Raw genomic sequence first — 16,836 nt, 5'->3', positions numbered from 1 at the left:
AGATGGTAAAGCAGGCCGAGCCTCAGCCAGGGTGGCCCCACACCGAGGGAAGGATGAGCTTGTCCCGAAGGGGCTGTCTCCCCTCCCGGGAGGCCGGCGCACGGCAGCGGCGCTTCTGGCGGCTCCCGCGGAGCGCCCCGGCTCGCAGCGTGGCGGGCAGCGGCCGGCAGGGGGCGCCGCAGGGCAGCTGAGCGAAGGCGGGCGGCGGCGAGCGGGCGGCGCTTGGCAGCGGAGCGGGGCCGGGAGGCGGCGGCGGAGCGCAGAGCCCGCGGCGAGGCGGCGGAGGCGGCAGGAGCTGCGCAGCGGCGGCAGCAGCGGCACAGGGGCCAGAGCGGCTCCGATCCGCAGTCCGGACAAGATGTGGCGGCGCTGGGAAGCAGGATGGGACGAGAAGAGGGAGCTGCAGGAGCTCAATTCCCGGCTGCGGGTCTTCGTGTCCCGAGTGAGGGAACTGGAGGAGGAGAACCGCTTTCTGGCGCGGGAGCTGGCGGAGCTGCGGGAGCAGGAGTTGATCGGGCTGCGGGTGCCCGAGCAGGAGCTGGCCTGGCTGCGCATGCAGCTGGAGGAGCTGAGCCAGGCGAAGCTGGAAGCGGAGCTGGAGCGGGACGGGCTGCGGCGGGAGCTGGAGCAGCTACAGCTGCTGGGCGCCGAGGTGCTGGCGATGCGCCGCCGCCTGGAGCCGGAGCTGGCCGGGCAGCGGCAACTGCTGCAGCGGCTGCAGGGCGAGTGCGTGGCGCTGGAGGAGCTGCTGCTGCAGATGCAGGACGAGCACGGGCACCTGGCGGAGCGGCAGCGGCGGGAGGCGGTGGAGATACGAGAGCTGCGGATGGACCTGGCCGCCTTGCCGCCCCCCTTGTCCGCCCTGAGCCTGGAGGAGCTGGAGGAGACCTACGAGATGCTGCTTAGCCAGAGCTGCCAGGAGACTCTGCTGCGCTATCAGGAGCAGATCCAGAGGCTGCAAGAGCAGGAGGCGCAGCGGAGCCGAGAGAACCTGGAGCTCCTGCGGGAGGAGAGCCGGCAGTGCCGCCAACACCTGGAAGACCTCCACCGCCAGGGCCAGGAGCTGTGCGGGCTCCGGGAGCGGCTGGAGCAGGAGCTGCTCGCCATGCAGGACCGCCACGGCGCCGAGGCGGACGAGTACCAGGTGCGTGGCACTGTTGCCTTGCCGGGTCCGGGGACGCGTCGTCCCTCAATCGCGGCCCTTCGCCGAGGCTGTCCAGCCGTGCTGCTTCACACTCCCTCTTTGGCGCTTGTTTTGGTGCCTCTGCATCTCCTTCCACCCTCCCATTTGCTTTATTTTTTATTTTTTATTTTTTAAGTTCTGGTCCGTAGTGAGATGTGATCCTGATCGCCCAGCACCCCACTGCACAAGGCTCCGTTATGCTGGCAGCCTGCTCCCGCGGTTCTGAGTCCTGCTCCTGCCGTGGGAAGTGCATAAAAACCTGTGGGCCTGGGCTCCCTTGCCCCGCTCTGCCTCCCTCCAGCAGGATTTCCTCGGGCTGAAAAAGCCCTTCTCTTGGGGCTTCAGGGAGAGTCCTCTGCGAAGGGTGGGGTTTCTGAGTGTGCTGGTGACCCTGAGAACATCTTCCTGGTGACAGGTGCTCCCTTCCCAGTGCCCTTGCCAAGTTCCCAAGAGCTGGCTCGCAGACTTGCCAGGGCTGCCGCTCAGGTTGGCTCAAGCACACGGTGACACAGAGCAGTCCCTGGGGGTGATAAAGCGAGTCCCCGAGCACTGGGACACAAAGCTTTCCTTCTGGCCTGAGACTTAAGGTTGACTTGGTGAGATCAGAGAAGTGATCTGAATTTTCTTCCAGTGTTACGCACACTTCTGAGCCTAGAGAAATGCTTGTGGTCCACACTATAGGTGAGGAAACTTAGTCTTTTGAAGGCAGGAAGATGTATTACTATGCTACAAACAACAAGATTAATAGGAATTGTTTGATAATAAGACCATACCAGTGTAGGTGACTGGCAGCTGTTTCAGATGAATGTTTGATGTTTTTAAACAGAAGGTTATCACAGCATCTGTAGCTGAGAATTTGCTTGCAGCCAGAATAATGTTTGGTGGCACGTATAATCATGCTGAACTGATCAGCAAATGCCAGGACAGAAAAAATATCAGTTCATCAGATTTAGAGTGGAGAGCACATATTAGATCATCCAGACCATCGATCCATTTCCCGAGGGCAACATTTCTTTTGTTCATTGTTAGATCCTTTTATTAACACTCTGTTGGAGCTCCTTGTTTGTCTGAAGCCCTGGTGGTAATGTGACATTGTATCCCGCAGCGGCAGATTATGGAGACGCTGGCAGTTGGGATAGGACTGGGACCTGCTGCTGTGTGTCTGGTTTTTGTAGGCTACTGGCTTGTTTGCAAGTTGCGTAGTTTGCAGATTGCTGTGAAGTGAGTCAGAGTAGGTATGTAAGAAGCAATCTGAAAAGCTCTTAACTTCTGAGTCTTTTCAGACTCTCCTCCTCTCCTCCTCTCCTCCTCTCCTCCTTTCATTTTTGACAGCCTTTATTCTGACTTTATTCTTCCAATCACGTATGTAAACTCTTCCAAAGTTTTAGAAGTGTTGTGTAAATCTCTCACTAATTAAATCTATCAATTGATCAAAGCCAGGGGAAAATGTAAAGAGGAAAAAAACCTCAAAAGCTGTCATTCTTTAAACTTTTCTTTTAGGATCATAAGCTTACACAAATGTACATAAGCCAACTAATGTTTCGTTATTTTGATTTCCAAAATCTGTCCTCACTGCACTGTTTAAACTGTTTGGTTTCCAGTGGAAAAGGTCCTTTGCAGTAACTTGTGCGTAAGAAAGAAAAAAACATTGATTCACATTCAGGAAAACAAAATTTTGTTCTTGTGATCAAAGCTTTTTTTTTTTTCTTTTTCTTTTCCTCTCAATGTTTCTTTTATTGGTAAAAGTAAATTTAGCGTAGATTTTCTATGACTCTTTAAAGAGTTTCTATTCCGTGCCTATTTATTGCAAAGTGTCACATAGAAATGATAAGTATGTACAGATTTAAGTCAAGTGATTATTGTCCACTGCAGCTGTAATAGCAGTTAGATTTATTCATACTTTCCATATATCATCCAGTCTCCTTATATGTCCATCTTTGTCTCCTACCCCATCCCTGTCCTCACTGAAGCTTTCAGCAGCGTTAAATAGAAATATGTGCCTGGAGTTATAATTCAGCTGAACCAGGCATGCTGTGAATCATGCACTGTTTGGAACGTTTTCACTGGTCCTGGGTGCTGTGGGATGAACTCAGTAGATTTCTTATATCTCACTTCCATCATTTCAGCTGTGTGCTCTCAAAATACTTGCACAAACACTCTCAGTGATTTGAGTACCAGGTTCAATATGGAGTGACAGCAGAAGGAAGCTCCGCAGTTTTCAGGTGTCAGAAAGGACATAGCTGTTGCTTTGAAAGGAGGCAGAAATTTTTCACTAATTCAGGGGTTTTAGAGCTGTGTCAGTCTTGTTGTGAGCTCCAGAGAAAAAGAAAATGATTTGTCAAATGAACATGTAATATCAATATGTCACATGCATTTTTTTGTGTACCAGTTTCCAGCCAGCTAAGCACAGTTCCTCCCCCTACTGAGCCACTGAATGGGGTTGGTAAACAGTACCAGCTGGAAGGGGCTGGAGCCTGATGTCGTGTCTTTATTCCCTCAGTAGGTACAGTTGGACAACCCAAGTACTTTCTTTTCCCCTACTGTCCTTCTGAAATTTCCCACTGCTGACTGGAAAGAGACCCCTGAAGGATGAGAAAATCGCTTCTATTCAGTCGTACAGTTCTAGTGGGACTTCACCAGGACTTTGAGAGGGGTTGATATGGGTGAGGAGCCACACTTACTCCCTTAGAGTAAGCGTGAAGCAAACATGGCTGCAACAGCACAGGTTACTTTTTACAAAACTGATGTTTGTCAGTTTCCCACCTCCTGGGCTTCAGACAGCTTTTTAGCATGCTTGGAAACGGTATGTTGTGCTCTGCACCATAGTTAAAGGTCAGTGACTGGAAGGCTGGGCAAGAGGCTGTCTGCCATCCAGTCTACAGAACGTCTCCTCCTGTTGGAATGAATTCCTTCAGAGCAAGTATGCAGCTAGCCCAGTTATGTAGCCCCTTATGGTAATCATTAGGACACTGTAACTAATTTTATTTATTTAGTCTCTGTATTTAATGAAGAGGCAACAAATGCCTGAATCTTCTTGTTTTGTATCTTACCACCTTTAGGGGTCGGTCTCATAGATATCCAGTCTTTCTTGTCTTTTGTTTCTTTTGTAGACTCTTCTGGCAACACCCTGTCTGTTCTCTTCTCACAGCCTTTTCCTTTTAAAAGCAAGGCCTGGCACTTTTCTTCTCTTCTCATCTTGGGATTTTCCATTGTGTCAGTTCTTGAATAGCACTGTTGCCTAAGAGCCTCTAAAGGTCAGTGGTTCTGCTTGCCACCATGCAGAACCATACCAGTGCAGTTACCTCCGCCACAGTCTGGAGAGCCTAGTGGATGGCTGATTGTGCTGTTTCAGATACACAAATGTTATTTGTTTTCTGCCATAAAAAAGGAGCTTTAATATATGCCAAAGACCGAGGACAAGATGTGTTACATCAAGTAAAATTAATGCCCAAATGTCAGTCTAATCATAGAACAAGAGCTGCAAATACAACAGAAGAAATAGGTAGACATATTCCCATGCGCATATGAAGATACAGGCAGCTTCCTTCGTGAAGCTTTCTTTTTGCTTTTGCATTAAAAATGCCTATTAATGTTTGAAAGGCTAGCACTTTATGTTCTTGGTTCTGCTTGCTTCTGCCAGCAGCATATCATACTAGCTCTAACTAGTTTGGGGAATCTCCTGCTGCATGTATGCTTTTATGCTATTCTTCATACTGTGACAATTGAACACTTGGTGCATAAAAATAAAATACTCTGCATTTTTGAAAACTAGACTACCACCATCTTGATGTTGCTGTCTGTATTGCAAAGCATTTGTTAAGATGCAATCTAAAATATGCTGTCATGAATTCCTGTTCAGTACCATATATGCGTATGAGACTTTGCTTTGTAAATGACAGTTTGGTTCCTGCACAGTGCAGTGTGATAAGAACGAAATAGGACTGGGCCTTTGCTGTGATTTCATTTCTGTCTCCCTAGCCCTCAGAACCAAGTGTAATCTATAGCATTTTAGTTAGCTTCAGCATGCTGGCTGATGAGGATTGATTTTGGATTAGTAGATGATATCCATAGCAGGGAAACCATGAAGAATCGCTTTGAAAGCTACCACCGATACTTTCAGTTCTGAGTCTGTACCAAACAAACTCCCTTCAGTTATCAGGGAGAGGATTGCTTTCTGGAGATTTGCCCTTCATGTGAGAAGTAACACCAGTGATTAAAGCCCTTGTGTTCTGCGGTGTTCTTTTCAAGAGCAGAATTCACTTATTATAGTCTAAATCAAATCTCAGTGTTCTGTTTAAGAAGTGCTTTTTGTGTTGTGTATGGTTAGTCAGCTGTTAAGTTTCAATGTGGTATTTTATGAGTATGTTAAATTTTAGATCATCTTGTACTTCAGTATTTTGCAGTATCTGCCTCTAACTTCATTTTCAGAACTTTTCAAAAAGATCTGGACTTGGTCATGTCATCGCTCATCTCATGTAACTTATAGGCACCGTATAAAAGTGCAAAGTTATATTCATCAACCACAATGAAGATGAGCACTCCTTTGTATATCTTCTGAGTAGCAGTTAGAAGAGTAGTGAGTGGATTTAGAAGCAAGTATCCAAAGATTGTAGAAAACTTGGTGAGAAGGAACTTCTGGAGGTTCTTCCTTCACTTTTTAGGCACTGAGTATCTCCAGATGTACTAGAAACCAAAAACTGGTTTGGGCCCACATGTGTATAGACCTCAAAATACTAACAAAGAAATCAGCCAGGTTCTCTTAGCAAAGAAATTGCAAAAATTCAGATCTCAAGAATCTAAAGCCTTAAAATGACAGAAGGAATCCCACACAAGTCACGCTTATAAAGCAGTGTATTTTCTTTGCTATGCGCACTTGATTATTTTTGTATGCAGCATTTGAATGGCTTTTGCTTAAATATTTCACTAGCTTGATAAAGTGAAATCTCAGCACAAAACTGTTTCAGTAGTAATGTATGTAGGGAAGTCCCAGAGCTGATTTGTACTGGTTGTTTTTGAAATGATGGAATATGTTGATTTACTGCTCCCCCAGATTTTACTATTATTATTATTATTATTTGTAATTAAAACTTTTAAGTTATTAAGCATTCAAATATGGCAGATGTTAGAGTTTATTCAAAACTGAAAATCAGTATTTCTTTTTAGCGGATAATCGATGCTCTAGAAGAAGAAAAGCAGTTCCTGACCATGTCAATCACAGATTACCTGAAGGACTATCAAGAACTGCTGCAGGTGAAAGCAGGTCTCATCCTTGAAATTGAAACTTACAGGTAAGTATTTCAGTCACACTCAGTTGTCTAATAAGAGGATAATGATAATAAATACGAGGCAGTATAGCTGCCGTCTGTCAAGTTGTACAGCAAAATTCATCATTAAATATTCTGCTTAGCGGCCTCTTGCAATGTTGATGTAAATAGTGAGTTTTCAATTGTTTTGTTCCAGCTGGAGAAGAGTGAGAAAATCACAGAAAAGTCTGTTTGATAAACCCCAGTTTTTTATATTCTTTATTTGCTAGGGAAGTATGTTTGGATCAAGTGTGAGATATCAACAAACAATCTTTCTGCTCATAAATCCTCAGTACTGTATGTATATAACTAGAGACTTGGCAGATGTGTGGCTGGAAGGCCAGACTATTTCTGTCTGGAGAATCGTGATGTATCAGTTTGTACATAGTGTAGAAGTGATTCAGAAGGAAAAAAAAGATGAACTTATGGGCTGGAGACAGATGCTACTTCTATTGTAAAGGAAGCTGCTTAGTAAGAGACTGGACTGCTGATCAATACTTTGAAATCCAGTTCTTCTGCCAGATCTTTTGATCTGCGATAACCATGGCACATGAATCCAGCTTCTCTTTGTTTCCACAAAGGATCCTGGCATATACCCTTGTTTATGCATATTGGAGACAAAAGGCATCTCACTTCAGCATCCTGAACTTTCCACTGAGAAGTTTCCATTAAGGCTCTGGCGCCTCCACTCCTCTTGGCACGAAAGGCAGTCTGGTCAGCCTCTTGGAGCTGTCTTTTTTTTACCTCCCACCTATGTTTTCCTTTTGTTTTACGACTCCTACAGGTCCCATTCTAAAGCTAGTTCTTTCCATTAGTCAGTTGCATTGGCACTGGCAAGAAGCTTCGTTGTTGCAAAGAACACCCTTCCCCAAGGGCCAAGTGTACTTCCTATCCAGTTCTGCTCATTCTTCCTGCTGTGGGATCCAAGGCTCAGGATCAGGTCAAGCATTGGCACAGGCTGACTGGTGAAGTGGTAGAGTCCTCATCCCTGGCAGAATTTGAGAAACTTGTACATAGCACCAAAAGAACATGGCTTAGTGATGGGATGTGGTAGGTCAGATTGATGGTTAGATTTAATACTTTTCCACTCAAGTGTCTGTATGAATCTATGACTCCTCAGCTATCAGAAGCTTCATTTCAAATAGCTGAGGCTGCCCTGAGCCTCTACGTAAGTTATTTTCCTGCCCTTCCTAAACTGTCTTGTTGTTGAAGGGTAAAATATCTTATTTTGAAATCCTGTGTCCTGCAAATGTTCTGTTCTAGGTTATCATGCTGTGTTTTCAAGCAGTGAAGCCTACAAAGCAGTTTTTGGTCATGGTTGTTGTCAGAACCTCCTAATGCACTTATCAGATCTACTTTCCAATCCTTCTTAGGTTGGTTTGCTCCATCAACATTTCTTTTGAATCTTTCCAATTCTACCCCTCAAGAAATCATCACCTGCATTAAGGCCTCCTCAGATGTTCACCATAGCCTCTCCAGTCAGTTTTGTTACTGCCTGTATACAACTTGTATATGAGATATATGAGTATACTTGTCTTTGTTTTATTTCCTGGACAACATTCTAAGTCACTGATGTTCAGGCTGCTTTATGTACAGTTAGTCACCTGCTATTCTTCACACAGTCCTTGTCCTCTCGTCTCACAATGGAAAAGAACTGTCTGGATTGGCCTTTACCCCCTAAAAATGCTTCCTCCACCCCATTCCATTTCCCAAATTTTTTTTACAACTCTTTCCAAATACTCAGGATGGAGAGGATGAATTTTTATGGGCTGCTGGCGAACTGCCTCTGAGATTTTCAGTTTCTCATTGATACAGATCAAGTTACTGCTGTTGTGAATGACCATGATAACATTTACATGACTTCCTTTACCTTTGGCATCTTCTCCCTCTCCACCCAACCAGTTTAGCTCATCTATCTGCTCTTCTGGACCACTTTTTCTTTTAGCATCCAGTACACAGTAGGGCTTCAGGTTGGCTACCGTGTAACTGCTACACGTAACCTTAGATAAATGGCATTAATAATGAGGTGTGTTAAAGGTGCAGATGTACTATTTTCTGGAAATATTTAAGTTAAGTCTTAGGTCAGTGTTTGTGTATGTCACAGGGAGTCAGATTTCCAGGAATTGGCTGACAGTTATTTTTTAGAGTGCAATTTGAAGGAATGCTTTTTGTCATTTCTATAAATACTAAAAAGTTTATACAGTTGAGATTAACACTCCACTATTCAATGGTTCAGTTTCAGATTTAAAGCAGACTTTACCACACAGAGTTTATGGCTTAAATAATTGTTATTAAGAAGTGATGCAAAGAAATAGAGAAGCAAAATTACTTACATAAACTGAAGTGAAGGTGAAGCCAGTGAAACTGGCTTTGCTGACTTCCAGACTAGTGCTTTATACTATAGTTTCTTATGGTAATTTAATTAAACCAACATCGGTTTAATATCTTCTTGTTTACCTGATAAGCTTGAGGAAATTGATTATGAACGGTATACAGTAAAACACTGATCCACTGACCAGTTTTTTAGAGGTTTCATGAAGCTTTGCCTTTCATTTTCAAGTACAACATATTTTCAGAAGTAATATTTCAGCTCCAGCTTTTCTGTGTGCTGTTGCCCTTTGCCGTATACAGTTACCTCTTATTTTTAGTGACTTCATACGTTGCTGCAGCAACTGAACAACTGTTGTTTTAATAGCAGCCAGAAATCCTTAGTCAAACTACCCACATTCTTAGTTCCCTTCATCATGGTTAACATTTTCATTGCCAGCTCCTTGATATGTACCTGGAATGTCAGCATTTTTTCTAGCATTTATTTCAGAGCAAATTCTTTGGCACTCACCATGTTAATCAGATAAGATGTTTTCTCTTGGGAACACTCTCTAGAAATGTTGAATTGATTTCATTGCTACTAAATGTGGACAAAGACAAGTTGCTTGTATTTTCATTTTCACTAGTAAAGGTTGTTCTGAGGTTGAATTTAACAAAATAACTGCAAGTGTTTATCTGAACCTGTTTAAGGAAGCAAGTAACCTGTAAATAATGTTAGGCAGTTCTAATCTGGCGTTTCTTCTGAACCAGAAGTAAATGCACGGTTGCAGAGAAAATCTTACAGGTGATCTTTGCTGACATAGCATTGTCCCATTGAATGTAGAGGCAGTCAGAAACCCAAAGAAGCATGCGATGTTCAAACTGGTTAGTCATCATCTGCAGGTGATATTCAAAATGTCTGCATTGTTCATTTTGCCGGAAAGGCATAGCAAATGCGTTTATCCCACAGTCGCCAATTGCTGTCAGCTCCCTGCTGGGGAGTCAGAAGCCTTGGCTATCACAGTCCTGCAGCCTCCCCCCTTGACAACTTTGATGTTGCAGCTGCTGTTATCAGTGCAAAACATCCGGCATTTCCAAAACTGGAAATGATGAAACAGTTATCTCACCAGTGGGAGTGAACATAAAAACACCAAAGTACTGTACTGATTATAGCATTCAGTTGCATATTTAAAGAACCTGCTGTAGAATTTCTAGGCTGATAAACCAGAATGCTGCAGTTTAGCATTTTTTTTGGTGTATAGCATGGATTGTGACCCAGCTGCAATGGAGAAGAACTAACTAAACTACTACTACAACTACTTTGTTTTTTTTTTTCCTCTTCTTGCTTCTTTTTTTTTTTTTTTTTTTTTTTTAAGAACTGCTGGGTACACTTCATGTCAGACAGTACAAGCATAGGAGTAGCAGAAGAGAAGAAAGCAAACAAGTATTTCAAGAGAATTTATTAGAAATTTTGGGATCCAATCTTATTGAATCACCATATCTAAAAATGCTAGGACTGAATAAGATGTCACTCTACTATCTAGTTTTTGTACTCTGTAAACAGAAGAAGCCAACAATTTTTATTTTTTTTTTTTTAGAGAGCAATTCGGTTCTTTTTTCCCCTGAGGGGGTAGGAGTATGCTATTTGCCTATATCAATTTCTTAATGTAGAGCAGTTAATGCTGAAAATATTTTGTCCCTCAGCTTTGCTAGTATCTGTAGGAAATGTACCTCTGGAGTATTTTCCACAACTAGAAAAAAATAAAGTAGGCCATCAAGTTATTTAGGAACTGAACAAACCTGTGGCTGCTGTCTGGTTGTTCTTGAGAGGGGTCCATGCTCAGGCATGCCATATAGGGAGTGAAATTTGGCATAAAGGTAGGATAGCAAGTGTTCTCAAGCAATCAGCTGGGTGTGATGTCTCCAAGAACAGTTAATGTGTGCCACCAGCGCAAAAGTTTCTATCACAAAGATTTTTCCTAGTCCTTTGGTGTGTAATATGTTGTGTTGATTTCAGATAGAATAAGAGCTAAGAATAATTATTTCCAGCACTAGCCACTCTTTGATAGTAGAAGTAATATTTTCACCTGAAAAGGATAGAAATTACATTCTATAGAAATTAGAATAACTGTTACCTTGTCTGTAATATTGCAACACTTCTAGTACTACGTAACTACGTACTTCTAGTACTACGTAAGCTGGTTATTTGCTTGCCAGTATTATTTCATTTTTGCCATTTCTTTATAAAATGTATCTGCATGTTTCTCTGAAAAAACTTTACTGAATATCTGCTAAGTTTTGCTTAGCTCATTTTTTCCTAGTTCCATTGTAAGACTATTGTTCTGGGAAAACATGCTAGTTTGTACTATTACATAATGGAAATCCATGTATCTTTTCCATGTCAGGGAGCAATATGTTGACAGGTTTGGAAGTTACTATTTGTACGCTATAACCTACTGCAAGACTGTTGTATTATCCTAAAGAAGTGAACTCTCTGAACTCAGAGTAAGACAAGGATTTCTAATGGTAAAATTATGAGGTGAGAATCACATTCAGGATCAGACCCAATTGCAGGATAATTTTTTACAATTCTAAGACTTATATATTTAAAGTATTATGATTATTTTTCCCAGTATCCTGATGGAATGCTTTTTTATGTGTTTTGCAGGGCTTTGTTGGAAGGGGAAAGCAACCAGTGGATTATTACATGGAGAGATCAGCTTATAGGGAAATTGCCTCAAGGTAAAAAATGAACGTTAAAAAATGAAAATTGAATTAAATTAAATATAATTGGAAAATATTGTGTTACAGTGTTTCTGTTTTATCAGTGTACTGTGAAATTGGTTTTGAGTTTTAATATTTTAAATCAGCATAGTGCTCTGTGTATAAGAAAATTGTGAAATTGTGACTCAGGTGGAGGAGTTAAGCAGGGAGTGATGTTTCGTAGCTCAACAGTGCAAAAACTTTTGGATGCCCATAGTTGTTAAGAGAGTTTTGAAGTAATGAAGCAAGAAGTATTTAACAAAACATTGTTAAAACCACAGCACTGTGAGTTGAAACCATGAGACATTGTGAGTGTTAATAAATGTACGTGGGTTTAAAGAGAAATTTAAGCAGAGTAAGAAAAGACAAATCAAAGACATACTAAACATAAAGATACCATTTCTATCTTAGGAGCTGCAAATCTCTGGAGGCTGTGAGAGTATACCAGGGAAGTATCACTATTTACTTGCCCTGTTCTTATACTCTTCCTTATTCTACTGTTGGTTGCTGTAAACAGGATACTAGATGAGATGAATTTACGAGCTGACTGCTAGGGCAACTCTCATTAACATTGGAATTAGTCTTGATAACGCTCCTGAGTTTTGTCTTAAGTGTTACCTTAAACTCACCAGACCATCACAGACATTAGTCTCAGAAGAGGTTGGAAGTCTGTATGTGTAGTAGTAAATTAAATAGACTACAGCATAGGTGAAGCACTTGCATACACTTGCCTATAATGTTAAATTGTTATCAGTGCCTCTGGCACAGTTCTGATTTGGATTACTCAGTCCTTTCACAGACAATGCTCCGGTGTGGTCAGTGGTTACTGCAGACCAGGAAGCACTACCAAAAGTCAGAGTAGATGTAGCTGGCTTTTTAGGAATAGGAGATTTGAATTAGTCTTAGAGCTGGACAATTATTGCTGGTCCATTTTATTAACATGTACAGATATAGGCTAAGAGATTCTTGATTACTCTCCTTTATTGTGCCTTGTTGTATCTTGTGGCTATAAATGATAGTATTCAGCATGCAGTAGCAGGTATGCCATTATCTGTCTGTAGAAACAGAGAAACTTCAGAGCACTTGGACTGAAGAAGCAAAAAAACAAGCCTAGGATATTAGCATACGCTTTTTAATAAGAACTTGTGAATGTGAGTGGGCATCAATGTAAATATGAAAGGAGTAATTCTTAAGTAAATGCCGTAATATCCAATGGCTCATAAAATGTTAAGTTAGCAAGAACTTGCAACTCAGTAAAAAGCTTTGCTTTCAGCCTTAATGTAATATGCAAAGAGATAATTATCATGCTAAACCTATGGAAATTCATTTCCAAAGCTTTACTGAAAATGAAGATTCATTGTTTCCGTTCAAATTTTAGTGTTACGTTTCTTAGTTCATGACCTCTTTATTCTGTGCTCTTTTTAGATACAAGCCGTTATTTTAATATTTGATTGCCTACACTCTCTTTGCAGATATTATAAACTCTTCATATAACTACACTGATACGTACTCTACTTATCAAGAAAGAAGTCAAAGTAAAACTTCACCAGCTATCAGGATCACTGATACAAGGCACAGAATACCTGCGGCAAACATAGGCGGTTCTGCACGCTATTCAGCTCAATCAACACAGATTGGATCACAGAGAGCAGTGAGTGGGAAAGACTTTGGAAACGATTTACTAGGTTCGATATATCGCCCTTCATCAACCATTAGAAGGGATGAAAGGATTGTGACAGACCACAAAGAATTAAGAACATATACTCCAGGCTACAGTAGCTGGAAAAACACTGAAACGCAGCAAAAGACAATCCCAGAAAGAAAGAAAACAGAAGTTACATCTTCATCTACAGTATCTTTTTCAAAACAGTCAACACATGCTGAAAGATCAGACAAGGACATCAAAGCTGACACAAAACCTAGGATTTCTGAAAATCTAAGAACAAAACCAAACTTCTCTAAATTTCCAACTTATGAGCTGAACACCAATTCAAAACCATCTGTATATGAAGAAACCATAACTGAAACCCAGACCACAGTAAAAGAAAAAAGAGGAGGCAGCAAACCAGCTGAAGAAAGCAAATCACTGACTAAAGAAAAAGACAAGCTAGAGAGACAAACAAAGGAGGAGAAAAGAAAGGTAGATGAGAAGACTGTTGTAGATGAAAGAAGTGTTAATTTTGGAAGGCAGACTGATGCAAAAATGGGAATAGAGCAGAAAAAATATGTTCGGGAGGAAGTCATTAACCAGAAGGTAGCAGGGAGTGAAATTTCAAGAACTTTGAAAAGTGAATCAAGCAAAAAAGATACAGATGTATCCTTTGAATCCAAAAGCAGAGAAGTCATTGAGATACCCATCAGTCTTGAAAGACCTGCTCCTGATGAAGTATCTCAGAAGAATAATAAAGATATAAGTTCCCAAGATTTTAAAACTTCCATCGGAAGAGAGACAGGAGACAGAGAAACTAAGCCTGCTGAAATTCACAAAGTCAGTGTTTCAGAATCTAATCTGAGAGATGAAGAGAGAACTAGTGACAGAAGTCATAAAATGGAGACTCTGTCAACTGAAAATATAGCAGAGAACATTGTTGCTGACATTCTTAAAAGTTTTACACAGTCTTCTAGTTCAGAAGTATCAACAGACACAAAAGTAACCTCTTTCAGTAAGCAAAAGCAAGGTGATGATGGGAAAATAAAGACAGAGATGACAGTGCAGTCTCGAGTACAAGAAAACATAGATGTTTCTGCTGAAGCTGGCCGAGGAAGTCTTTCAAATCAGGATGTTAGAAAAGTGTTAGAGAGTGCTGAGGGAACTCCTTCCAAACAGGAGATAGAAGATATAGTACATCATGGCCTGAAAGGAAGTGGGGATGCAAAGAATATGTCCGTTAATGTTGAGATTGTGGAGGAAACAGTGGATTATGCCACTGATGAAAGGACTGATTTTTCAACACCTTTTGAAGTGGAGGAAGTGGAAGACACATTCCCTGAAAAAGAGAAGCGTTATGGTGAGGAGGAGCAAGACATAACACTTGAAGATCTTAAAAAGAAGAAACAACGCCATGAAAGCTTCACTCACGTGGAGGAAGTGACTGAGGAAGATGACTCACCTATCGAACAAAAATACTTTGTGTCTGTTCCTGATGATCATCCTATTATTAATGAAAAAGATGATGACTCAGTGTATGGGCAAATTCACATAGAAGAAGAATCAACTATTAAGTATTCTTGGCAGGACGAATTTTTGCAAGGAACACAAAGTAAGAGAGATGAAGGTGTAAGCTCTCCAGAGGAAACGTACAGAGTGGTAGGGGAGGAAGCAACTGCCCACATATTAAAAGAAGAGCATCCCAAAGCTGGAACATCCCATGTTGAATCTGTTGTCATTGAAAAAGAAATTAAGATACCCCAAGAATTTCAGGCTTCAATAAAGGGGCTTTTATCAAAGGAAACCAAGGACCCCAAGCAACAACTGAAGGAAGCTTTAGAACAGTTGGAAGGCAGTCTCCCAGAAAGTGTAAAAGAGGAACTGTCTGCGTTAACAAAAGAAAGTCAGGCTGACTCTAGTAACTTGGAATTTGATATCAAAAAAGTTCATCAAACAGAGGAGGGAGGCTCGCTGACAATTGTTGCTGAAGTCAATCTCTCTCAGACCCTTAATGCTGATGAGTTCAACGTAGCTGAGCTCAGTGAAGTAATTGCAGGTGAGAAGAAGACATCATCGCACTCCTTGAAGAGAGATAAGTTGGAGAGAGTTGATGGTAAAATCAGTACAGAAACAGATGTTTCTGCACACAGTGATATATACACTCCTGTGGCTAATCAAGAAGTCTACAGGTCATCCACAGTCAGGAAGAGTGGTAGCACAGGATATCATACCACTGAAAAAGTCATTTATGATGGTTCAGTTTTGGAAACTGCACATTTTGGAGAGGACTCTCACTCACCTGAATCAACTGATGAGAGTAAATCTGTAAGACATATTCGGGTTGGTCCAACAGAAGTCCAGAGGTTTGAGCAGATTGTATATGAAGGGCCTGGCTCTGAAATGCTCAGTGCCACAGAAGATGTTGTTCAGACAGAGGGCTCGTCAGAGATGAGCCATTCTGTGAAGCATTTTAAACTGGGTCCTAAAGAAATCCAAACAACAGAAGAAGTAATTTATAGAGGCCCCATTACGACAACTGTAGAAGAGATGGATTCTGGAAATCTTTCCCAGCAGACCTTTTCATCAGATATCAGCAGGTCCACGAGGCATGTTACAGTAGGATCAAGGCAAGTAATTGAAGAAGTGTCTTTTGAAGGGCCAGGCTCAGATTCTCTGGAGCTCAATAGCTCAGGGAATCTCTCTCAGACAGAAGGGTCTGTGGATGTCAGCAGATCAGTAAGGCAGTTTAGATTACATCCAAAAGAGATTCACTCTGAGCAAGTTATCTTTGAAGGACCCATCTCTGGTAAAGTAGAGATCAGCGATTCTAGAGACTTTTCACAGATGGAAAGTTCAGTAAGACACATTCAGTTAGGTCCTAAGGAGTTTATGACAGCTGAAAAAGTCATATACCAGGGCCCCATCACTGAGCATATTGAAATCAGCGAAGTGGGAGACCAGACCCATTCAGAAAGCTCAGTAAGGCATTTTAGGCTAGGCCAAACAGGAGTTAAAACAACTGAGAGAATCATATATCAAGGCTCCCTTTCTGAAACTCCAGAGCTCATGAACAAGGGACATCTTTCAGAGAATGAAGGAAGCTCAGATATCAGTACATCTTTCAGGCATGTTAGAATAACTCCTGTAGAAACTCAAAGTGAACAAATCATCTTTACAAGACCCATTTCTGAAACACTAGAAGATCGTTCACAAACACAAGAGTCATCTGAGAGCAGCAGCTCCACGAAGCATGTTAAAGTAGGATCCAGTGAGACGTCATTTACTTTTCAAATGGATGTTTCCAATGCAGGTGGAGTATCCATGGCAGAAAGTGAAGAACAAGCAACAATGCTCATACCGAATAAACAAGACCCTTCTGTTAATCAGTCACAGTTTAGAGTTGAAAGTGACCACAGTGGGGACAGTGAAAATAAAGGAAGTTATATTCACTCCAGTTTTTCCCAAGATCGTGTTGAAAACATAGCGGAGAAGTCAGGTTTTGATAAAACTGTTCAATTGCAAAGGATGGTAGACCAAAGGTCAGTTATTTCTGATGAAAAGAAAGTTGCACTTCTCTACCTGGACCATGAGGAGGAAGATGATGAAGAGAATGATGGACAGTGGTTCTAAAA

The 16,836-nt window shown here is 41.7% G+C and overlaps 1 protein-coding gene across 1 annotated transcript; it reads left to right on the top strand.

Moving 5' to 3' along the window:
* Nucleotides 1-358: 358 nt before the first annotated feature.
* On the top strand, nt 359-16,834 carry SYNM (synemin; the record flags this gene model as incomplete). The annotated part of the gene is made up of 4 exons (XM_079540913.1): nt 359-1,144; nt 6,347-6,471; nt 11,462-11,535; nt 13,029-16,834. The coding sequence occupies 4 exons, from the start codon at nt 359-361 to the stop codon at nt 16,832-16,834; spliced, it is 4,791 nt and encodes a 1,596-aa protein (XP_079397039.1).
* Between the last annotated feature and the right edge of the window lie 2 nt (nt 16,835-16,836).

The sequence above is a fragment of the Tetrao urogallus genome (assembly GCF_951394365.1).
Source record: "Tetrao urogallus genome assembly, chromosome: 11".
Taxonomy (NCBI): domain Eukaryota; kingdom Metazoa; phylum Chordata; class Aves; order Galliformes; family Phasianidae; genus Tetrao; species Tetrao urogallus.
The sequence above is the reverse complement of the archived record's forward strand: the minus strand, read 5'-3'. Positions and strand labels throughout refer to the sequence as shown.